Source organism: Watersipora subatra, chromosome 2 (assembly GCF_963576615.1).
Source record: "Watersipora subatra chromosome 2, tzWatSuba1.1, whole genome shotgun sequence".
In the NCBI taxonomy this organism is placed as follows: domain Eukaryota; kingdom Metazoa; phylum Bryozoa; class Gymnolaemata; order Cheilostomatida; family Watersiporidae; genus Watersipora; species Watersipora subatra.
In genome coordinates, this window is record NC_088709.1 from 8232016 (window position 1) to 8257530 (window position 25515).

At 38.2% G+C, this 25515-nt stretch overlaps 1 protein-coding gene across 1 annotated transcript; it reads right to left on the bottom strand.

The window, feature by feature from the left end:
- Positions 1-11742: 11742 nt before the first annotated feature.
- LOC137386789 (zinc finger protein OZF-like) lies at positions 11743-25227 on the bottom strand. Its single transcript, XM_068072937.1, has 6 exons — positions 25117-25227; positions 19106-19162; positions 18940-18999; positions 18442-18498; positions 17585-17641; positions 11743-13006 (listed from the first exon to the last, which is right to left on the bottom strand). Exons 1-6 carry the CDS (start codon positions 25193-25195, stop codon positions 12132-12134), a joined length of 1185 nt encoding a protein of 394 aa, XP_067929038.1. The 5' UTR covers positions 25196-25227; the 3' UTR covers positions 11743-12131.
- Positions 25228-25515: the final 288 nt, after the last annotated feature.

Below are 25515 nucleotides of genomic sequence, written 5' to 3' on the forward strand. Positions count from 1 at the left end.
CACCTATTTTTTTGCTGGTAATTGATTGTCTGTTAGCTGGTAACTTGAGTATTTTTTATGCATAATATATTTATAATAACCTCTGCAATGCATTTCAATATAAATTAACAAATTGTTTGATTATATAATTGATAAAACTGTCAGTGACGTAGTGTTGGTTAGAAGCTAGTAACACCTGTTCTATTGCTCGGAATTGAGAAATCTTTTTTTTATTTGCTGCTGATAAAGTTTGCTATCAATCTAACATAGGTCCAACAATGTCAGTATCAAAAAACTGCTTGTGAGCTGCTACGAAACATGAAAAACAATTTTGATAAAAAAAAAGTTCACAGAATTATTAGAAATTGTGGTCAGTAGAATTTGTAAAGGTGCACAAAAATTTATATCGCATTGTAGCTTGGAATGTCTTTGTTAAGCTGCAAAAAACAAATCAAGATTATTTTAAAAAGAACTCTAGTTATACACAATTTTGTGTAGCTCTATTTTAATTGAAAGGCTAATGAAAAATTAATTAGGCTGGGGGAGCAGTCAACCAATAACTAATTAGTCCTGAATGGGTTAAGGTGCAAGTAAGTTAACACGCGAGTTACGTTCCATAATGTATCAAGCTCATATGCTGAGGAATGACTGTACCAAGCGATATTATCATCAAGTTCATCTTATACCTCAAACCTTTTTTATTATAAAATAGTCATCATAAAAAATCATCAAGTTCATCTTATACCTCAAACCTTTTTTATTATAAAATATTTATCCACCTAGTCATAAAGGATTTTATATATTATTCACACTTATTATATATATTAATTTAAAAGTAGGTCACTCTGATCTACTATATCACAGGTGTCAAACACATGGCCCGCGGGCCACATGTGGCCCGCCACCTCATTTTATGTGGCCCGCGAGGGCTTCATTACTCATTCGCCCGAGACTCATTCTCCCGTATTTATAACGTTGCTAGGCACACCAACGCGAGTTATCTTGCCTCTGAAATTTGTCTATTCCTTGTTGTTACTTTTACATTACATAAGAATAATTTTGATTAGTCAGAAAAAGAATTTCTGGCCAATCAAACAAACGTACATATATACCTCAATGATCTCTTTGGCAAAAGTTATAACTTAATTACTACGCCCATTTCGACATCTACTGAACCGAAAATCATCGCTGTCACTTTAAAATTTATCGTTCGCGATCAATTTTTTTCAACTCCAGAAGTAAATATGCAGATTCAGAAGGGGTACGACAGTGAAAGACTGCATAAATCAAATTGAAACATTATTTTTAATGTTTCAAAGTTTTAACTAACTTTTAATTTTGTCAATTTGCATCGTTACACTCGAATAAAAATGCACTTTTTAGGCTGTCAACCGTAGTCAGACAAAAGTTATCATTCAATCTCGATAGGATCATATTCATTCTTAGAGCTGCTCCTGAAGTCTGAAAAGTCAAGAACAGAGTTACTGAACATATTGTTATTGTTTGAAACATGTTTATGACAGTTTATTTGAGTTATATTGGGATGTAGATTTGCTATGCTTTGAAGATAATACTCGCGAGGAAAAGTTCGAAATTAGTTTCGTGATTTTCATGTTCATGACTAACTGTACATGTATAAATAATATTCATAACTTTGTATTGTATGTAATAAATTACTAATTTTAGTCAAACACTGTATATTTTGTAATTTCTTTGGTGCAAGTATAACTTTGTTTCAGCAAATAATTTTTTGATTTTTTGCTGCTTACATATTGATTTTGTGTTGCTGCTGTTGCAATTTTTTAGTGTTTGCTGATTTAATGTGTGTATGCCAACAAATTCATGTTCTTAGCAGCTCACAATTTTTGATTTTACTGAAAGTATGCCCATGTTGATGGGTATTGTGTAACTTTTCTGATTTTTTTTTCGAAAACAAGTGTTCTGCATGTTTTGCTGTGCAACTGTTCTGTTTGCAACGTTAAGTAATAAAGTCAGAGTTATTTAATATCAAAGACTAGTTTAAGTTCTTTTATATTATTCGATTACATTTCATTACAATTATAAGTTACACCTGGCCCTTTGAGGACAGCCATTACGCTGATGTGGCCCTCGGTGAAAATGAGTTTGACACCCCTGCACTATATAAACGGCAATCGTTGTGTATCTGTCTGTCCGCTTTATAGAGTACCGTACTTTTCCGACTATTAGCCGCTACTTTTATATAAGGGCGTGTCTATTCTGTGGTTTTTTCACCGCTAGGGCGCATTAACGGAAATCTCCGGTTAGTACACGCCTCTATTATAATACGTAACCTGCTATTCATCGTAGGGATGGACGATAAATACTGATATGCTAATAGTATGAGTTGTCTTCTCGATATATTGAGTCACCGATAACTCCCAAATATGAGCAGTATAAATAAATTATATGGCGGTCTTTTTGTTCGATTCGATCGTTAGTTAGTAACCTTTTATTTTGCTGATAACAAAATAACAAAAAGCCTCTATTTGCAGGCATATTATCCAATAAAACGGAAACTGTAGAATAATCCTGAATGCAAGATAGTAGTGAACAATTCATATTTAGTTTGAGATTATTTGTGTAAAAGTTAAAAGAAACTTTACATGAGAGGATGACTTCAAATAAGTAACGCAGGATCGCTTATACAAAAATAAATTGATTGATATGTACTATATACAAGGGTTCAGGGCTGAAGAATAAATCCTCTATGAGTATTGATTGTGGCAAGATTGTAACAGATTCGATCGTACGAAGCAAACTTAATTAATATGTGTAAGTAGTAAAATTAAATTAGTAGTAAATATTAGTAGTGAATTAAATAAAATTTACTACTCTTTAAATAAATTAATGAGTAGTAAATTACATCTAATTAATATTTACTGCCAACGTGTACTGGGAAGGTCATGTGAACATTTGTTTCTTGCAACCACTAGAAAAACGCTGTTCTCTATCTACTATATAAACGGCAATCGTTGTCTGTCTGTTTGATTGAGTGTCCGCCTTATAGAGCGGTCTTTCCTTTTATCGTCGTACGAATTTCGGTCGTACGAAGCAAACTGAATTAATATGTGTAGTAACAGTAAATAAATTATAGAGCGGTCTTTCTTTTTCCATTCGGTCGAACGAAGCCAACCGAACTAATATGAATACTAAATATCGTAACTTCGTAATATGGACTATTAGCCGCTACTTTTCTCTGACGATTTGAGCCAAGCGGCTTATATAAAGGTGTGGCGATTCTGTTGTTTTTCTTTCACCGCTCGGGCGCATTAACCGAAATCCCCGGTTAGCACGCTTTTTAAACAGCAAATTTTCTGCCGTGTTAAAAAGCGCCTTCCTGAGTTCTGCGGCCTATACAAAGGTGTCTATACAGCTATACAAATGTACTATTTATTAAATCAAAAAAATTAACGAGTAGTTATTTACATGCAATTAATATTTACTGCCAACGTGTACCGAGAAGGTCACGTAAACATTTGTTTCTTGGAGCCACTGGAAAAACGCATTTCTCACCTACTAAATTTCCACATCAAAAAGGTAAGTGTTTCTTATACGATGTTGTATTGTATATGAATTGCCACATCTCTACTACTTAATAACGTTGGATTTGCCGCTGTTCGTGATAGTGGGTCATGTTCATTTCCTTCAGCAGCCGAGTTACTAATTTTTTTCCAGCTACGAGTAGGCCTACTGTAACTTACTATTACAGAACTTTCACGAGTACTCCGAGGGTTGCGATACGCTATTGTGAAAAGAAAGAGAGCAGCTGCTATCGACTTACTGTCACCCTGCATCAGCCATGACCAGCTATACGTCGCCTGCTCAAAAGTAGGCACACGCCGAAAACTGTTTCTTCATACGCCTGACAGAAAAACCAAAAATGTTGTCTATCCGCAAGTGTTGCGTTGAACTAAGGGAGAGAGAGAGGGGGAGAGAAGGAGCGAAAGAGAGAGAGAGGAGGGGGGGAGAAAGGGAGAGAGAGGGGGGAGAGAGGGAGAGGGGGGAAAGAGGGAGGGAGAGAAGGGGAGAGAGAGGGAGAGAGCGAGGGGGAGAGGGGGAGAGAGAGAGGAAGAGAGAGGGAAGAGAGAGGGAGAGAGTGAGGGGGAGAGGGGGAGAGAGGGAGAGAGAGGGAAGAGAGAGGGAGAGAGAAAGGGGGAGGGAGAGAAGAGGAGAGAGAGCGAGGAGGAGAGGGGGAGAGAGAGAGGGAGAGAAAGAGGGAGAGAAAGAGGGAGAGAGAGGGGGAGAGAGAGGGGGAGAGAGGGAGAGAAAGAGGGAGAGAAAGAGGGAGAGAGAGGGGGAGAGAGAGGGGGAGAGAGAGGGGGAGAGAGAGGGGGAGAGAGAGGGGGAGAGGGGGAAGAGGGAGGGAGAGAGAGAGGGGAGAGACAGAGAGAGGGGAAAGAGGGAGAGAAGGAGAGAGGCAGATGTAACTGCATATTTGGAGTTGTTTTACAGTATGAAAGCCAACTCTCAATAAACCTTATGCTGCCCGTGAATCTGTTACTGTAGGCGGGTAATGCAGCTAGTTATATATAAAAGCTATTAGTTTCTCTGTTTTGGCCTTGTGATAAAGTCAGAGTTATCTTCTTTTACAACTGAAGCCGTAGATTTGTTTAGAGGCTTAGATGCGCATACCGTAAAACCTCTATTTGATTGCCATGGCGCTTTATTTTTTAACCCTTCCTCTATAGTGACAGTCAATCGAAGGTTGCGTTAAAATAGAGGCTGGCGTTGTATTTTTCAAATGACTCGTCAGAATTTGGGGAAAATAAATTTAGCCCTTTTATGGGTGAAGCGAGTGTCGCGTACATTTTTCCCTTTCCTTTGGGTGGAGTGACATTAACTTTTTTGAATAGAATAAATCTGCTGACTTACCTGCAACTTGTCAAATATCTCTTAATAAATAGTCCTTAAAGGTTGACTTGTGTGATGGTTGTGTGCGGCGTAATTATTTTACTATCAATCTTCGAATCGAATAATTAAACTGTCAGGTTGCAGCAAAACTTTATTGTATTAGAATCTCAACTTAGTAATCTGGTAATATATTCATCTCAAGCACTTCGTATTCTACACACACTCTCGATTCTAAAGATGCAGCTCTTATATATATCATACATAAAAACCATTGGAATCCCAGAATCGTATTGCTACAATAACAATTAATTAAATAGGAAAACACTTATGTTTATAGAGATTGCAAGACACAAAGACACTGAATGACTCAGGAGAATGTCAATGGCAAACCAGAACCAACATGTCAGATAACAGATTCGATGATAACTGTATGAAGAGGAAAATATTGCTGACTTCTTTAGCTGGCTCCATAAACATCATGCCACGTAATTATTGTTCCACTGGCAAAAATATCTTTATACAATCAATTAGATGGTGACAGTCTAACCAAATGTCTCGGATGTATCAGTGGTGTGGTGAAAACCAGCCGGATCTCGTAATTGACTCTAAGCTTTTGTATAAACTAAATGAATGTCGTAAGATAGAAAATAGAGTGTTATTAAATTGCATTTGACCTCTATCTTACACTTGCAACAAAATTCACATTATAGTTATTTGGTATCAAAAAATTCGCCATGTCTTACTCTGTTGTGTGGTAGGTGCCAAATATGTAGAAATGTGATTAAAAGCTTAAAAACAAAAAGCCGCCGTAGATTGGAATCTCTTGATTTCGATGACGTATCCGCGGATTTTGGTTATTGTCTTGTCACGTGATGTTCTCGCGTGAATTGAAAGGCCAATACAAAGCTCAATATCAAACTTATCGTAGCAATAGTTTATGACAAACACTTCGGGTTTTACCTAAGACCCCATATCAAATATAGATGCTCGCTACTTTACAGTTTTAGCTTGGCCATTCCGTCCGACATTCAACATACGCGTACACGTCCGAGTTGCGATCATAAAAAATGTCAAACTCTGAAGAGTTAAGACCCTGGCGTTTCGAGCCTGACGCTCTATCTGAAGAAGATCCTCAACAGAATCAAACCTCCCAGCAAGTAAGCATCGCCACTAGCCAGCTCTTATGTGCCAAGCTAGCTACACATAGTAGTAATAGTTTTAGCTTGAGAGTGATAGAATGAATATTATTTTATATATATATATATGATTTAAGTGATGATAATTATTGCTTCGTATTGCGAAAAAATAATTACAGATTTTTCTCGAATGACAACATTAACAATTTTAATATTTAAATCTAGTGCTGCACTGATATACAGTGGATAACATCGACCTGATGTATTAGCTATGGTTGCATAGGCATATATGTTCATTTCTTTAGGAACTAATACCACCGGCTACAGAGTGGTGTGTCTGCAAGCGCTGTCAAGACATGCCATCTCTTCCTGAATGTTTGTGCTGCCATGATGCTGAGTTTGTGCATCGTCTCCATCACCGCGGGAAGCATGAATGCCTGTGTATGCATCCTGGTGTGGACGAACTTGTGGCGCCTGCACCCCTTGAGTTGGGGTGGAATAATTACCTGCGATATCATAGTGAGTTGGATTTTCATTTAATGCCAACAACACCAAAGCTATGCTAATGTGTCAAGCATTATCTACAATTCTTGTGTTACAAATTTAATGCATCGGTTGAACACACATATTCTGAACTCGTGGAACACAAGGAGAACTGTTATATTTGGCTTATACACTTACTACAGTATAGAGTGTATTAGTTTTATGATTTTATTATATAAAGATCGAGATTATTTTGATGATCAGCAATTATTGTTTTTCAATAATTGTTTTGGTAGATAATCTATTACCATTTGGAGAGCCATCGCCAAATGCTCGGAAAAGGTTGTGTGCATACCGCAATCTTGTGTTTTGGCTTATGCCGCAAATTCGTCGCGGTGAGCGACGGCCTCTACCTGCCTGCTTGGTGTCTAAGATTCGGGCTCTTTTCCCACCAACGGATGATGAAAAAGAGTTTGCAGACTACGTCTTCCAGGGCTTCTGCTATGGCGATGAAGAGACTCAACGCCTTTGGTAAGCGGTGAAACCAATATGCGTTCCTCTATGTATTTGTTTTTGTTTTATAAAATCAGTGATGGCAGATTTATGCACATTAATCATGTGATTTTAAGTATGGAAGCAATGTAACAGCAATTTACTAACAAAAATTAGTTTGTTAGCTACATGGTGTGTAGTCACCATGTGGTCATCTGTTGGTGTGTAGTCACCATGTGGCTTAGCCTGAATAAAAGTAAAATAATAAAATGACAATGCAATAAAAATGAGCACCACCTATGATATAGAGTTGATCTAGAATTCTCAATCAAAGTCGTTGAGTCTCTTCATCGTCATAGCAGAAGCCTTTTAACACATAGTCTGCAAACTCTTCTTCATCATCTATTGGTGGGAAAAGAGCCCGAATCTTAGACACCAAACAGGCAGATAGAGGCCGCCGCTCACCACGACGAATTTGCGGCATAAGCCAAAACACAAGCTTGCGGTATGCACACAACCTTTGTAACAACATCCGTTGTAATGGACCTCACTCTCAGGCCGTGAGAAATTAGATCGGACTGGCATCGCTTGAAGCCTTCCAACTCCATGGCGTTAGAGCTGGTGGTCTCCGTTGACTGCAAAGTAAAGAAAGTTACGACCAACAATCACTTTCACATTATTTGAATGAATTATTTAGCTGGATCAGCAACTTCATGTTTATGTATTGATAACTACTAAAAAAATTGGGTTTTTGTCAGGCTGTGAAGTAAAAACTGTCAAAGTTTTACCTTGACAAGATGGCTGCTGACCATTAAACCGCAGCTCTGATCCATCATAGTGTAGGCCCTGTATAGTGCGCAATGCCCGGACTATCGCATCTACCGTCACCTGCCAAATCAAGCTCCCAATCGATTGCTGCCATCAATCCCTCGTTATGCAGGATGTACTGCTCAGCAATACACTGTAAAATATTGTAAAACTTCATTATACAAGATTAATTTGTATCATTATTATTAGTCTAAAAATGTAGAATCCTCTTCCCCCTTTTTGTGCTATATTATGATGAAGAATCAGAATTTTAAATTATAATATATTTCGCTTGAAGAATGACATATTTTCATTTCAAGAAAAAAATTGTTTCTAAATGTCGTTATTCAATTAGTTTGTCAAGCTTTTACTCACATTTTCCAAGTTTATAGGTAAATATTAACACTCACACCATGTAAGTATTCTCTTTGTTGGTAGAGGCGAACGCTGTGGCTTGCTATCGCGATGTTCAGGAGCGACAGAAAACGGAGGTTCTGCGTAAGGCATCCACCAGAAAAGAGTGATGCAGCTGCCAGCAGGGGGTTGGTGACGTGAGCTCTGTTCACCCTGGCAGTTGTTTCCCAAGTGTACGATTGGTGATAGGAAGCACATGTAACCTTGAACTCTATCCATCCCCCTTCTCGCACCATCGTGAATGAGCAGGAGAGGGCTCAGGCGTGGCAGTGAAATAGTCGCTGGAGTGCTGTCACACTTACTATTATTTTCTCCTCTTTGAAGGAGGATTCGGGTCTGAAATCACAACACAATAGTTGACTTGCAATAAGATTTGTACAACATCATTTCCTAGTATTATATCATATTTGCTTGATCAGAAAAAGAATAAATTTATAGCCATGAAATCATGACACAAATTTTACAAAACCTTATCAGAATCCATGATATTGTAAACATAAAAATGTGAGTAATAACTCTATGGATATTTTTTATATTTTGTAAAGCTTGGTTAAGTTCAGCTCCATCTGACATGTAATTGGAGAGCGTTTGACGCTGGCCAACATAGCGCTCAAACTCTTCCTAGTCTTCAGTGGTTGGCACAAACTCTTCATCAACTAATACTAATAATAATCATCTAATAATATTAATATGTTATTAATGATGATACCAGAAAATGACAATAACTATTTTATATAACATATCTATAAGTGAGTGGGGTTAAAAAATTTGGCGAAATTAATCGTGAAACATAACATTATTTTATCAATTATAGATTGATATATTACGTTTTACAGATAGATAAGCAGTATGAATTAGTTTTGCTATTATAATAAGAATAATACACGTAATTAAAAAGATAAAATACTAATAACATATTACAATTAAATGACATTAATATTGTAATATTAAATATAGATTAATACAGTCGTATTAGGAGAATACTAGAAAATAACCCGAGTTACTACTACTAATACAAGTGGTTCATAAAATAAATTACTCACGTGCTTTGGTGACACGTGGAGTATGCAAACAGGTTAGAAAACATGTTGTCTTTGAAATGGCAAAAACAAAGGTAAGAGTAAGCAAGCGAATAAATAAAGTTTGTCATATCCAGCTTCACCCAGTTGCTCCACGCCCGGCGAAGGTCTGGTATTTTCTCTGCTCTTGGCCAAGAAAAAAGGTGCTTCTCAGCTTGCCAGCTGCACAAACACGATGTGGCGCGTTAGAGATTATGACGAATTGAAATTAACAAGTTTAATACGAGAAAGCGTATCTGTTATTTGCGATAGATCAAACTTGAACTGAAACTAACATTATCTGATCATGTGACTTACAATTCCCGCCATATGGCGCGAACACCTTATACAGCATTTTTCGACCATCATAGCGGACCAAAAGGCTCATCATTTTTATCAGAGGATGATAAGCAATCGTTCAAGTTAAGTTTAAAAAATTACACATATTTTTATGCTATGTTTTGAGATATCAGTGCTCAAAGTTGCAGCATTACGATGCCGATAAAATAGACGTGTAAGAACAATAGACATGGTTTTTATTGCAAGCGTGAAGTATATTTGTGAAAATAGTTCGACGAATAAGGATGCATGAAAGTGTAAACATAAACCATCTCCCACACATACATCACATTTTAGCCATTTTGCATTTTGAAAAACGAATCCAAACTAGGGCAGTCTCGTGTCGCTGCAATTTTCTGTTCGTTTTTTAGCTTTTAAGAGCTTTTAATCACATTCCCACATATTTGGCACCTACTACACAACAGAGTAAGACATGGCGAATCTTTTGATACCAAATAACTGTAATGTGAATTTTGTTGCGAGTCAACCTTTAAGAAACCGAGAAATATCTTGACTAGTTGCTATTTATTGCTTGCAATTAACCTCTGATTATATTATAGCCTGTGTCCTGCTTTGCATTTTGTTGGAGCTTTCATTCTTTCAATTGAACTGAAATAAAATTTCAATTTAATTTCTCAACCGAATGCAAATTGAAGTGCATTCATTTCATTTCATGCTGACATGGGCACTAAGCGCAACTTTTAGCCTACAACTAGTCATTCATATCTAATCATAAATGTAAACCATTTTTCACATACGTCAAGGTATCAGGGTATCAGGACTGCGGCAAACAAGGAACTACTATTAGCCTCCTGCAACTTCTAACTAACTGCAAACCTCTAACTAAACGCCATGGCGATCTAGTCTTTAACCCTTCCTCAATTATAGTGGAGCGGTCATTTAGAACTGGCGTTCAAATAGAGGCAGGCATTGCATTAATCAAATGGCCGTCAAAATTTTGGGGAGATGAATTTAACACTTTTATGGATGAAGCGACAGTCGCCTATATTTTGCCCTCTTTGTCCGGTGGAGCGATATTAACATTTTCGATGCAGTAAATCTGCTAACTTACTTCTAACTTGTCAATGATCTCTTAATAAACATGCATTGAGAAACTATGAAAATCTCTACCAGTTAATACCTATTGCTTGCAATATACCTGCAATTATATTATAGCCTGTGTCCCATTTTGTAATTTGGGGCTTTCAATTTTTATTTCATTCTAAATTTGAAAACGTATTTTTTATAACTATATTTACCTGCTACATGAAAGCTCTTTGCACTCATTGACGTGTTTGCTACAGACTGCAGCAAAAACTAGTTTTGTATGCGCAGAAGAGAAGTTACGAGCGTCAATCAATTGCAAGATCAGATTACCGCAATGATGCTATCAAATAAAAAGCTATAAATCTGCAAATTTTCAGGCTATATAATAATAATAATCTATACAATGCTACAAATATATATTCATGAAAAAATGACATAAACTCTTCTAGTATCCAAACAAATTTTTGGCAGAACAAAAATTTTACTCTCTAAAGAGCTCTAGAGTAAAAGTTTTGCTCTCTAAACGTAACCTAACGATGGCCTAAAACTAGTCCATAGGTTTAGGACATCTACCTTCGCGAATGTAAACCGTTTTTATATACATGTACTTCCAAGTGCCAAGATGTCATTAAACAAAGAACTATATTAGCCTGAGAATATATATATTAGCCTGAGACAAATATTAATTATTTTTATGGTGCTGCTTTTAAAGTTTTAATGAAAAAGCGAAAGGCTGTGAAGGTGGATAGCGAAAGAATGGATTGTTATTGATGTAAACGATTCATTATTAATACAATTTGTGGACATTTCTACTGATCATTTGATTTTATGAGTTCATAAATACTAAAGATTGCCAAATTTTCGGTCAAATGGAGGTGGCAGTTAAATGGAGGCGGAGTTTAAATAGAAGGTGACACTCTATTTTTCAACCCTTCTATCATTGTGGCGGTCAAATAGAGGTGGCAGTCAGATAGAGGCAGCGTTCAAGAGCGGGTTTTACCTTTAATTATACTTGCCGATTTGAGTGCGAGCATGAATAATTTAAAAACAATGATCCAATCAGACATTTATTATGTCATTAATTGTAGCACTGATAACCAGTAACACATATCCTCGTGACATTGTATATGCACCATAATATCACAGTTAAAAGTGGAGAATGCCTTCTTTACATAAAAATCGGAAATGCCTTCTCTCCAGTATGAAACCTTATATGTATCGTTATAAATTACTGTGATGAGCGAAGGAACTACAAAGGAGCAAAGGAAATTTTGCACAATAATGACCTCTTTCTAGTATGAATCTTCATGTGGCTTGTTAGTTGATTGCACTGAGTAAAGTTATTACTGCACATCTTACATTTAACGGGCTTTTCTCCAGTGCGAGTTCTCATGCGGTTTCGTAGACGCTTGTGATGAGAATACATACAACTAAATTTCTTTTCCGATGTGAGCTCTTATGTCTATTGGAAACGCTGAGCATTTGTTCTATTGAAAATATTGCCCTAAAATGACTTATTTTCCGTATGAGTTCTCATGTGGTTCGTGAGATTACTGCGCTGACTAAAGCTCTTGTTACACACCTCACACTGGTATGGCTTCTCTCCAGTGTGAGTCCTCATGTGGCTTGATAAGCCACTGTAGTGAGCAAAACTACTACTGCACATCTCACATCGGTATGGCTTTTCTCCGGTGTGAGTCCTCTTGTGTCTTGCTAGATAACTGCGGCGAGCGAACCTACCATTGCAAATTTCACATTGAAATGGCTTTTCTCTAGTATGAGTTGTCATGTGTTCACTGAGATTGCTGCGCTGAGGAAAGCTTCTGTCGCATATCATACAATGAAATGGCTTTTCTCCAGTGTGAGTCCTCATGTGTCTTGTTAAACCACCGCGATGAATAAAGTTCCTGCTGCACACCTCACACTGGAATGGCATCTCTCCAGTATGAGTCCTCATGTGTACCGTTAGATCGCTGCGGCAAACAAACCTACTACTGCACAACTCACATTGAACCAGCCTGTCGCCAGGATGAGTCTTCATGTGTCTTCTGAGATTGCTGTGCTGAACAAAGCTCCTGCTACATATCGTACATTGAAATGGCTTCTCTCCAGTGTGAGTCATCATGTGTCTTGTTCGATCACGACGTGAAACAAAGCTTTTGCCGCACTCCTCACATGGGAATGGCTTCTCTCCAGGGTGAGTCCTCATGTGACCTGTTAGATGACGGCGACCAGTAAATCTACTACTGCATATCTTACATTGAAATAGTCTCTTTTTAGCTGGAACCTTTCTTTTTGTCTTTACAGTGCTCATAAATAATGATCTTATCGGTAGAACATTTTGGTCCCTTTGGAAGGATTTTGGTTCGCAATATTCACCTATAATGCACAAGAAAATGTTTATTTATCATAAAATGTAAAACCGATTCAGAAGACTGCAACAGGATTATGACTTCTACCTTAGAGCAACAGTTTGATAAAGACGCTACAGTTTTCTTTACACTTCTAGACAGGAAAGCTAAAACCTGATTACTGTGGAGAATTTCACCGGTTCTGTGGCGCACAAACTCTATAGTCTCACACGCGCAAGTATTGTCAAGTCATAAAGGAATTATGAAGGAATATTTTGGATGACTAAATTTAACTATGTCGCCATTTCTGGACACGTCTGGCCTTATGCTACAACAGCAACAATCGTGATACATTAGTAATAATAGCACCCTCTACATGTATTTTGGTGCGAGGAATTCTTTATGCGATACTTAGGTCTATCTATCCTTAATGAATAAGTTGACATATTAAAGACTGCTTTATAAGGAATGTACTTGCAATCAGTTTTTACATATTAGTCCTAAGTTTAATAAAGTAAGGTTTATAAGTATGTCCAGTCATACCCCGACATACGACTGCCCCAACATGTGAAAAATAATAATCGATACTTGAGAGAAATGTAATCTTTGAGATACGAGCCAGTTCTCGATGGTCACTATACAGAAAAATTATCAGGAGGCCACTTTTGAAAACAGCATCACTCGGTTTTTCTCCTCGGGCAAGTTTTATCAAGTGAAAAACTGATAGAGATACAATTTTTTTGTCTTAAGTAAATAGTAATACTTTCAGTTAAGCAATCAGCTGGTCGTCCATGCTGGAAAATTCAACTAGCTAAGTAAATCTACAGCCCTCTGACAATTTTAAATTTTTAGTAAAAAAATGACATCTACAAGACAGACAGGTCCATGAGGTGCTAGAGAATGAAACGGCAGAGCATAAGACAGAGCTTAGAGCGTATCCAATACTTTTCGTATAAAAACCGCTACTAGCCGAAGTTTAGAGATGATCAAAACTAGGCTAAAGTCATCACCACGGTGGTGCGATTGCAACAACAAAAACAACAATTTAATGTACTCAAATTGAGTCTATGATAGAGATATCCATTCCCATTTTGTGATCGAGTCATTGCTTAAAATGCACTTAACAGGTCACGACACTTAAAATGGACTTAACATGTCCCGACACTTAAAATGGACTTAACAGGTCACGACACTTAAAATGGACTTAACATGTCTCGTCACGACACTTAAAATGGACTTAACAGGTCACGACACTTAAAATGGACTTAACAGGTCACGACACTTAAAATGGACTTAACAGGTCACGACACTTAAAATGGACTTAACAGGTCATGATACTTAAAACAGCGCTTCAATGCAAAAACATGCTGAACACAAAATTCTAAAACTATGCTACTTGATAACAAAGAGACAAGATACTTTTGAAGAGCAGAAATTAAGCACCAGAAGGAACCTTATCAATTTTTTATATGATGGGTATAACTCATCAGAACAATCTGAAATCTTGAAACACTTGGATGGCAACACCAACTCTAGTATAGCTAAATTTTAGTAAACTTAAACCATAACTGTCACGAACAACTTTTATCGTATTTTCTAGGTAAATCAGACACGCTGATTCCGATTTTGTACTCAAAATAAAGATTAGTCCACTAACCTTCAAAGTCATTTAGGCTTTTTTAAAGCGTTTCAATATCCGTTTCAAAAACAACACAATCGGCATTACAAGCTCCGCCCATAAATATGTGACGAAACCTAGCTTTTTCAGAAACGGAAGTTGGGAATGTTTAGTCCGATTTAGAATAATAGAGATGGGTGTCTTAAAACCCATTATAATCTAAATCCAGCCTGTAAAATAGTTTCAGTTTTTTATGAAAGGGATATGAACTATTTAAAATTGCTCGCAGCTTGTTACATGACATTTAAATGGGCTGGACGCAGAGAAAAATGAGCTCAAAAAGCGCGGTTTTATCACGAGCTAGCGTTGTTATTGCGCTTTTTAAATATGCAATGCTAAATAGCTTATCTACCTTTCAGAAAAGACTGATATTATTTTTAAAGCTGGATTTAGATATTAATGGATTTTAAAACACCCATCTCTATTATTCTAAATCGGTCTAAACATCCCTACGTAACTTCTGTTCCTAAAAAGCTAGGTTACGTCAAGTATTTATGGGCGGAGCTTGTTATGCCGATCGTGTTGTTTTCGAGACCGATATTAAAACGCTATAAAAAGTTCTTCATTACTCTGAAAGTTAGTGGCCTAATCTTTATTTTGATTACAAAATCGGAATCAGCATATCTGATTTACCTAGTAAATATGATAAAAGTTGTTCGTGGCAGTTATGGTTTAAGGTAGTTCTTAAGGGTGGCAGCCTCAAGAGATTGATCACAGCTTTTTGGTAGTCACAAAGTTATGACTGGTTTTGTCCAGCTTATAACTTCAGCAAATAAGATCTGTCAAGCTGCCAAGTACATTTTGAATGATGAAACTTGGATAGTCAAACAACTTGCAGATTCACAACATCAATATTATTATACCGATACATACCAAATGTACTAGATATTGTGAGACTAAACGTTCATCTTAGTATGGAAAATAAATTTTGCTGAAGCACGTTGGAAGAGAATAGTCATTTAAGCAGTGTGTTTGATTTGATGGGAAGAACCAAGTTGAACCACAAAACCTTTCCAACCTTCATTTTTGCACAAAAACGCAAAAAGGTTTAAATGCAAATTTCAGAGATATGATTTAGGAAATGAGGGATCAGTGAGTTCTTTTTAAACAGCCCTCTACGTACTGTCTTCGATGCTATTTATTGATTTAGATAGAGCTGGTGAAATAGATCAATGCCTACCAGAATAGATAGCCAGCAGGCACTACAGACCAATTATCGATTTTATGGCTGCTGGAACACCACCCGATACTGTTGTTTGGCTATTAAGCAAGCTGGAACAAGGAACAACCATATGCTATATTGAGACTGCCTGCCTCTAACATTGTACAAGGCCAGACTCTGCAACCCACTACCCCCTCCTCAGACACCGTGTATTGATCATGCTGGAATTGCAATGACTACCGGAATAAATAGCCACCAGAAAACTTTGTCCGATTATCTTCTCTATGACTGCTGGATCATTAAAACCTACTAGTGTCCGGCTATCCAGCTATTCTACTTTTAAACAAGGAACCACCAGAAGCTATGGTCCGACTATCCAGCAATTCTGCTTCTGGAAAAAGAACCACCAAATGCAATGGCCAAACTACCTGCCTCGAAACTGCTACAAGGTAAGTATATGCTAAGACCAGACCTTCTAACAATTGTGCTCCACGGGTGGACTGGCCAAACTATCCTGAGATTTCTTCTTTGAAACTGGTACCACCGGATGCTATGACCAAACTGTCTACAAATATTGCTCCTTAGAGTAATAGCCACCAGATGCTATGGCCAGACTAGCCACTGTGCAACTGGTGTGTCGACACCAGATGCTATAGCTAATGTCTAATAACCTGACAGCTAGCAGAGGATTTTTCTTAAACATGCAGCCTACTCTATTAGTTGGGCCTTCAGAAAAGAGAAGGAGAAAGAGGGAGAGAGAAAGGAGAGAAAGAAAAAGAGAGAAAGAGAGAAAAAAAGAGAGAGATAGACAGAGAGATAGAACAGAGCGAGCAAAAGAGAGAGATTTAATTTATATTTCAGAGTAGAACACTCTCCAACATGACTTTCAGACATTTCTTTTTATGAATGACACTATTCTTTGTGATGGATAATGCAACAACAGAAAATACCAGCAGAAATTAAAACACTTTTTTAAAAAAGTTGACCAATTGAGTACATTTGTGCTACTATAATGGTTGCATCACTTTAACTAGCGAATGATGACCAGTTGCATCAGGCTTTTAGCCCATGATATCTGCCGAGTGGTAACAAATCATCATGAGTAATGGGACTTCGCTTGATGAAAATTTCGTGAGCCATTCAAAACAACTCCAAGCTATTTTATCAATACTGTGGTGAAAGCCAGCCAGCCCAGACGTCTCGTTCACTAAAAATTAGCCAGCTGGCTCAGCCTTCACTAACAGGCCGCATACACGGTCAAGCAAGCTAAAAACAAGTAGCAATGCTTGTGGCTTACACTTATGCTATGATCATAGTATATTTGTATACAAATACATCTTGGGTATCTTATGTCTGTTACGACTACTTATTATTGCAAACACTCTCAGAGTTGTTGCAATAAGTAAAGTGCCTAAGCTTCCAGCTGGGCCGAGTTGGCAAGTAGGTCCCTTTACAATACTTACCCATTATACTAGATAGTTTGACATATCTAGATATCTTTCTCAATAGCTCAACAAAATCTGTTGCTAACGCATCCCAAAAGAGAATATTTATCTAGGAGCAGATGAGTGAATGCACTCTGAACAGGGAAACAAGTCTAATGATGTCAAGTCTAATAATATTTTACAACCTGCGTCATTTGACAAAGCTTGTAAACCGCAACAATATATAGAAATTAACCTGAAAGAAATGTAATGGTAAAAAGAGAAGTACTAATATGACTCCATAAGTGTTTAACATCCCGCTGATACCACATCAATATTTACCTTCATCACTGTTGGTGTTGACTGAACATCTCTCAGAAACAGGATTAGGTTCACTATCTACAATATAAACAACTTCAATGTTCTCATGTGAATTGAAAGGCCAATAAAAAGCTCAATATAAAACCTATCGTAGCACTAGTTTATGACAAACACTTTGGGTTTTACCGAAGACCCCGGATCAAATATAGATGCTCGCTACTTTACAGTTTTGTTTTGGCTTGATCAAATCGTCAAGTCTTAATCTGATCATGTGACCCAATACTTCCCAAATAAGTTTTGCAGCACTTTTCGATTATCACAGGTGACCAACAGGCTCGTCATGATTATCAGACAATGATATGTACTCCATCGAGCTAAGGTTAAAAAATTAAATGAATTTTTACGGTAAGTTATAACATATCAGTGCTAAAAGCGACAGCATTACAATGACGATAAAATAAACGCGTAAGAACAAATAGACATGGTTCTATTGAATGCGTGAAGTATATTTGTGAAAATATTTCGACGAATAAGGTTGCATGAAAGTGTAAACAGAAACCATCTACCACAACTACGTCACATTTGAGCCGTTTTAGAAAGAGAATCCAAACTACGGCTGTCTCGTGCGGCTGCGATTAACTGTTCGTTTTTTAGCTTTTAAGAGCTTGTAATCACATTCCCGCATATTTTGCACCTACAACGCAACAGAGTAAGACATGGTGAATCTTTTGATATCAAATGTAATGTGAATTTTGTTGCAAGTCAACCTTTAAGAGAAATTTGAGGATAAAAAGAGATGTACTAATATGACTACACAAGTGTTTAATATCCGGCTGAAGGACCTGATATCACATCCATTATACTACTGCCATATTTACCTTCATCACTGTGTACACTGACTGAACAGCTCTGTAGTTCTAGATCAGGTTCAATATCTACAACATAATCAACATAAATACACATAGATATATTGAATAATCTTATATATACTAATTATTCTAAATTAATATACAATAGCTGTATGAAGAAGTTGTAAGTGACTAAAAATTCAGTTTGCTTCCTGCCGTCAAAGGTCACAACTTTCTGAAAAAATGACTTAAACTTTCTTAGCTTTTATGAATCTGTGTTTAGCCAATGAAATCTCCATACTTGTTAACTTCAGAATTTTTTCATTGTGCTTATTCATAACCTTGTAACTTAGCTGTACAGTCGACACCCACTTTGTACAGTCGACACCCACTTTGTCAGACTTCACTTCCTCAGATTTTCAATTGTCCAGAAAATGATAATTATCCAATTAATTTAACTAGGAAGAACATGACATCAGAGTTTATCAGGATCAGTTATTATTATTATTTGATAAATCTTAAACTAACCAGTAGGGTAGAGATTATCACCACCATCAGATTCTGGTTCTGTTTTCACTTTTGTCACTTCTACAATAAATATGAGTTTATCTAAGGAAAATAGAAATGACAGGTTTCTTGTATATATGTAATAAGTTGTCATGGTTACTATGTAAAATCCCTCTAACATAATTACCTCTATCACTGTCTGCGACGACTGAAAAATCACCGGGTTCGACTTTAACTTCAATATCTATAATATAATGATAAATTATAAACACAGTTGTAATTAAACTATTGTAAAATATCCACTGTGACCCTTTACTACTCCACAATGAGCCACACCATTTGGAGTAGATAAGGCAAATATATATCCCAAATATATAAACAACAAATACAGTCAAGTGCATGCATACAATTGAACAGCATTGGATGATACTTCCAGGTTCTCAAGCTTACTTAGCTCATCCAGGCTTCTTTCATTTTCTTCTAGCTAGTAGGCCTAAGCTCTACTTTTTCTTCAAGCTCGATTGATCGTGTGTATGTGATAGCTGTGTCGGCTTTCAGCCACACCGGCATTAGCCATAACAGAAATGCTTCAATTGTGCCAGCTTTACCCAAACAGGCTCTAGCCTTGATAGCTGGGCCAGCTCCAGCTATGGTGTCCTTGGCTGTACCGCCTTTAGCCTTGATAACTGTACTGACTTTATCCGCAATAATTGTGCTAAGGCGGCTGGCTAACTTCTTCTCGCTTAGCTGACTGCCTGCAGCAGGTTAGTAGGGGAGAGTGGGGTAAGTTGAGCATCGTAGCAAGTTGAGCATTGCAATTTTCTATCAACCATGTGCTTTGTTGTTTACATTTGTGACATAATTTTATGGTCATGAACATTACACGAAGGTATTTAATATGATATTATTTGATATGAAAAGATTCACCATGTCTTACTCTGTTGTGTTGTAAGTGCAAAATATGTGGAAAGGTGATTACAAGCTCTTAAAAGCTCAAAAACAAGCAGAAAATCGCAGCCACACGAGACCGCCGTAGTTTGGATTCCCTTTCCAAAACGGCTCAAATGTGATGTAGTTGTGAGAGATGGTTTCTGTTTACACTTTCTGGCAACCTTATTTGTCGAAATATTTTCACAAATATACTTCATGCATTCAATAAAACTATGTCTATTGTTCTTACGTGTCTGTTTTATCGTCATTGTAATGCTGTCACTTTTAGCACTTATATCTTATAACTTACCGTAAAAAATCGTTAAACTTTTTAACCTTAGCTCGAAGGAGTACATATCATTGTCTGATAATCGTGACGAGCCTGTTGGTCACCTGTGATAATCGAAAAGTGCTGCAAAAATTATTTGCGAAGTATTGGGTCACATGATCAGATTACGACTTGACGATTGAATAATGCCGAGAGAAAACTGTAAAGTAGCGAGCATCTGTAGTTGATAAGGGGTCTTCGGTAAAACCCGAAGTGTTTGTCATAAACTAGTACTACGATAAGTTTTATGTCGAGCTTTTTATTGGCCTTTTAATTCACGTGAGAACATACATGACAAAACGATAACCAAATTTCGTGGTTACTTTATCGAAATAAAGAGATTCCAATCTACGGCGGCTTTTCGTTTTTGAGCTTTTAAGAGCTTGTAATCACATTTCCACATATTTGGCACTTACAACACAACAGAGTAAGACATGGTGAATCTTTTGATACCAAATAACTGTAATGTGAATTTTGTTGCAAGTCAACCTTTAAGGTGAAAGACAGATAGGTAAGCCATTCATTCAGAATTTCGTCCCTGTTTCTGCTTTTTTGTAATTTTCCTGTACACCATACATGTGCAAAAGGCCAAATTGAGCCAGTCTGTGACCATTACATTGTTACAACTTATTAAATAGATTGTTTCTGAAGTAATAGTATAATTCTTTGTGACTCCACATGTAGGTTTCTCAGCTTTGATCACAACACCTGAGAAGTTGCATGTGGGGCAAGTTGATCATTGTTGAGTTGGGGTAAGTTGGGCATGCTCATCTTACCCCGGTATGTTCATCAGTCACATACTTTTGATTTTGGACAATCATTATTAACATATCAGCATTGATGGTATAGAAAAAGTAAAATGTGCAGGTTTGGTGATGCTGACCCCATCTCCTCATACTTGCCATCATATCTAGCCAATTGACACCGCAGTGTCCGAACATTTAAAGCAAATTGCAACACTGCCATTAATGACTGGATGAGTATTAATAATGATGAGCCTGTTCAAATTGTAAAAATTGCAGAGTTTATCAACCGAGCCGTTTTAATGCTGTAACACCTAAAAACATTATATCTGGATTTCAGAGGTCAGGTACATCCATCTGAATCGTGATGTGTTTTGTGAATCATACTTTGTAACAGCTGGTGTTACAGATCGTCCTATGACAGGGTCACTAGAAAATTCAATATTAGCTACAATAGATGTTCTGTGTTACTATGATTGATGAAGATGATAAGGTTGTCTGCGTAAACTATCTGATTTAAACAGGAGAAAGCTTTCCTACTTGACCATCCTTTTGCTATCCAGACAAAAACGATGAGGGATGGTTGGACTATAAAAATATCCTTGACATGCTGCCAGAGCCTGTCATTGACTAGCAAGGAAGAGATGGTTTCAGTTATACATTGGACTGTAACTATTACTTTTAGCCATTTATAATTCTAGCGACTTAAGTTTGCTCTATTTTAGCTTTTTCTTGTCAATTTAAATCCTAAACAAAAGTTTCAGCAACTATAGCATGCACAATAATCTTTATGCTCAACATGCCCCGATATTTTTTGTTTTTTAATTTTTATGAAAACTTCATAAGTTGGACTGGAAAAATAATACTGCCCATTGAAACACTGTGGTGGGCTGCACCTATGCTATGAAAGTTAATTTGATTGTACTATAAACAAGTGAATGATAGCCAATCAAATTTTGCGTGCTCAACTTGCCCCGTCTCCCCTAATCATTTACCCAGCTGAGGAGATGTTAGAGAGCTTAGCAAGCTCATTTAGCTGGCTCACACCAAGCACTCCCCGATTAAAGACTTCGTCAATTCAAATAACTCGTCAATAGTAGATTGGCTAGTCAAACATATGGTTAATATTGCCAGCTTCGTGCCCCAACCTATTTAATTCTTGGCCTATCCAATCCTCGTACTGATCTTGGGCCAATAGCCAGCCTGGGGTTGTGCTTGACCTGCTCAGGAATAGGTTTAGGCGTAAAAGCCATGGCAGCTGCCAGCGGATCGCTGTTGCGTACTGTACTCCCTGTCATTTCGGTTATGCTGTTGGTTGCCATTTTCTTGTTGCTTTTTCTGCAACCTCCAATGGCTCTCTATTTGGCAGTGGAACTGGCTGTTGCAACATCGGCTTGAGGTTTCTCTCTCCAGATGTTTTCTCTATGTGAGTGGACCTACCTCAATTCATGTTCGGCCTTCTACTCAGCTACATGGTTGCTGGAGTCCAACCCAGTCAATTCAGGCGTGTATGAAATGGTTTCAGCTGGTTCTAGTATGTATGGATGAATTTCTGCCTGCCTTTCGATCAAATGTGCATGGTTCCGCCAGGTTTGGGTAAACTGATAGGCTTATGAATGACTCACCCATGTACTCATGGGGGGGCTAAGCTTCTGTGAGTGGAAAATGATACTCCAGCTTGTCTGGCAGGTACAGCTCCCATCCGAGCCTTAGCATGTCTGCCTTCCTCCGTGTCTGAATGTGCCATACCAGGGTATGGCACATTCAGACTCATATGGCACATTCAGACATCCATACCCTTCATCTGCTGGGGATGCAATGTGACTTATTTTTCTTGTCCTTTGATCAACACCAGCACTCTGAATGAGTCATTCGGTTGCCAATTATTGCGCTCCACTACTTATTAGTTTTGGGGTGATGTGGAGTGGAGTCAACTAATGACATAGCCAAAGCTATGTCATTAGTTAACTCTCAAACTGTGCTTCTTAGTCCATATAGATCTTTTTGAGAAACCCAAATAACAGAAGACTTTTTTATCTAGCTACCACCGGTGCCATGGCTTCTAGGAGGGCCAAAACATGCTGCCATCGAGTGAAGTGATCAATTAATATCAGTATCTACTCATTGCCTTTTGATGTTGTTAGCAGTGACCTACAGATGAACCCACACGTAAACAGCGTGACTACGCTTTCCTGTGACCCGAACTAGCGAAAAACCTCCTGAGCAACCCTCTAACAGCCCCACCGGGCAGTAGTTCTGGCTAATGACCCGACACAAAAAAGCCATTTTCGTGCCAATGTTTGGGCCCTTACTGCCATACCGAACTGGGCTGATATCACCATGTCTCTCACCATTTACACTTTGCTAAGTGACAGTCACTCGTGTCTATCTGTGCCGTAAGCAGTCACCTGTTGACAGAAGCCATGTACTGCTGAAACTCCATAGCACACTGATGAGCCACCAAAAAGGGCATCCCCATAATGCCATCCTTACTTATGTGGAAACCTCACAAGGACTTCTGTGATCAGTACAGCCAGGGGTCATATAAGAAACAGTACGACTTCATAGAATGGGAGCTGCGTTCCATCGGCCATGAGACCATGGCCGTCACTCTCTTCTAACATGTCTCTCACGCCACAATGAATCATGTCAAACACTTGCTTGCTCAGCAAGTTTGTGAAGGTTTTGGTGTCGACCAGAAATTGGATGAACCGCGCCTTCAACTTCCCTAGGAGGAAGTAACTTGTTGAATAGGGCCAGTCTAAAGCATGTGCCCTGATCGACCGACCTGATCCATGACCACGCTCGGACTGAGAAGCAAAATCATCAGCACCATACACTCCTGAGTCTGTCGAGGAAGACCTTTGGTGTGTCAGTTTGGCCCGAGGTTGGGTGCGGGGTAGGCCAGCCCTGTTGCGTTGAAGGCAAATTTTAAGCTGGTCGCACTCCTGTCAACGCAGAGTGGTGTGCCTCTTTCAGGCTCCGGCTGTGCTTCATCAGCCAAGCCAAGGTCCAAGCATTGACTCTAGCTTTCCCAGGCATTATAGCAATTTTGAGTGGCTATGGCTGAATTCCACGTCAGCTCGTTGTTCCAGGTGAATATGGCAGAAGACCCTGATGTCACCTTCCAGTTCAAAGTGGATATGGCAGAAAATCTCCAAATTACCTTCCCATCATTGCTTCAAGCCTTGTTCATTAGAGTCCAGCCTCAACCAGAGGACTGGGGTGCATTTTGCTGAGGATTGAAGGGTTGGGGGTTTTAGTGTAACCAGTAGTCGGCACTTCTGTTGCAGCCCTTGGCCAATTCGGTTGCTTGTTATTGAGGCAGTCCGCATGGATGTGTCGCTGGCCCGCTCAGCCCAACACTAAAAAGGTTTGACTGGCCTCCTTAGGCCTGTTTCGTTCTTCTTGCACTTTTCGGACCTTATTCATCAGCTGCTGCACCTAAAGTGGTAGCTGATTGACTCTCTGGTCCTGAATCACTGCTGCCTACTTGGTTGGTTTGTTCTCCACGGATTGGACAGTAGTAAGCTAGCGCCCCCCAAATCGAATTTAAAGGAGCTCAGTGCCAGCACAGACTGCACCTGTCAACATGGAAGTCAGCACAGCCAACAAATACCATTGCGGGCCGGAATTGTTCAGCACGCTGCAAGGCATCTCGTTCTCCATATTGGCGACATGGGATCCGGTAAGTTAGCGGTCGCTGGCTAACTTTTTCTTGCTTGGCTGATTGCATGCAGCGAGTTAGTGATTGGTTAGCTATTTATTAGCGCGTTGACCAATTGTCAGTGACCTTATCCGACATGTTGGGCTGGCTTCTACCAAACTATGTATGAAGACAAGCCTTAAAAAGGAATTTTTGCTCTAAACTTTCTGGTCGTAAACCACCATAACAAAACAAATAATATGTAGTTGTAATAAACCATGGCTACAACAGAAATGTTTATATCAGACATGGAAATACGTCTATAAGAAACATAGCTGTAGCAGACATAGCTATAAAGGAAATAACAATAGTAGGCAAGTTTATAGAGGACATGGCTGAAGACGAAATAAAAATAGAGACAACAAAAGTAAATATGACTACAGAGAACATTGATAAATAGAAAACAGGCAGACAACATGGAAATAGAATGGAATGCAGAGAATGCGTAATACTAAAATCATTAAGGGCAATAATCTTTACCACATACGTACAGTTTGGAAACACGGTTGGATAGAAACTGCCTCTCAGACCATCTGTTTCTGGGTCCACCTTTACTAGCAAAGCTTCCATGACATATTGCAAATGGAGAGACTAATTTATCTAAATAAAAAATTGCATCAAACTAGATTAGGTAAAAATCCATGTTCATACAGCTCAATAACTTTGGGGGACTAGTTTTTTATGAATCAAGTTCGCTTATAAACAGAGAGATAACAACTTAGCTTATATTCAGCCAGATGACAGCAAACATCAATATATTATTACAAAAAACAGTTATGATACATAGATTGATTTGAAGATCATCGATGATGACTGGTCAGACTTAACTTGCTGAAACTACTATCAAACATTGAAAAAGTAAAATCATAAACTGATTTTCCCTACAATGG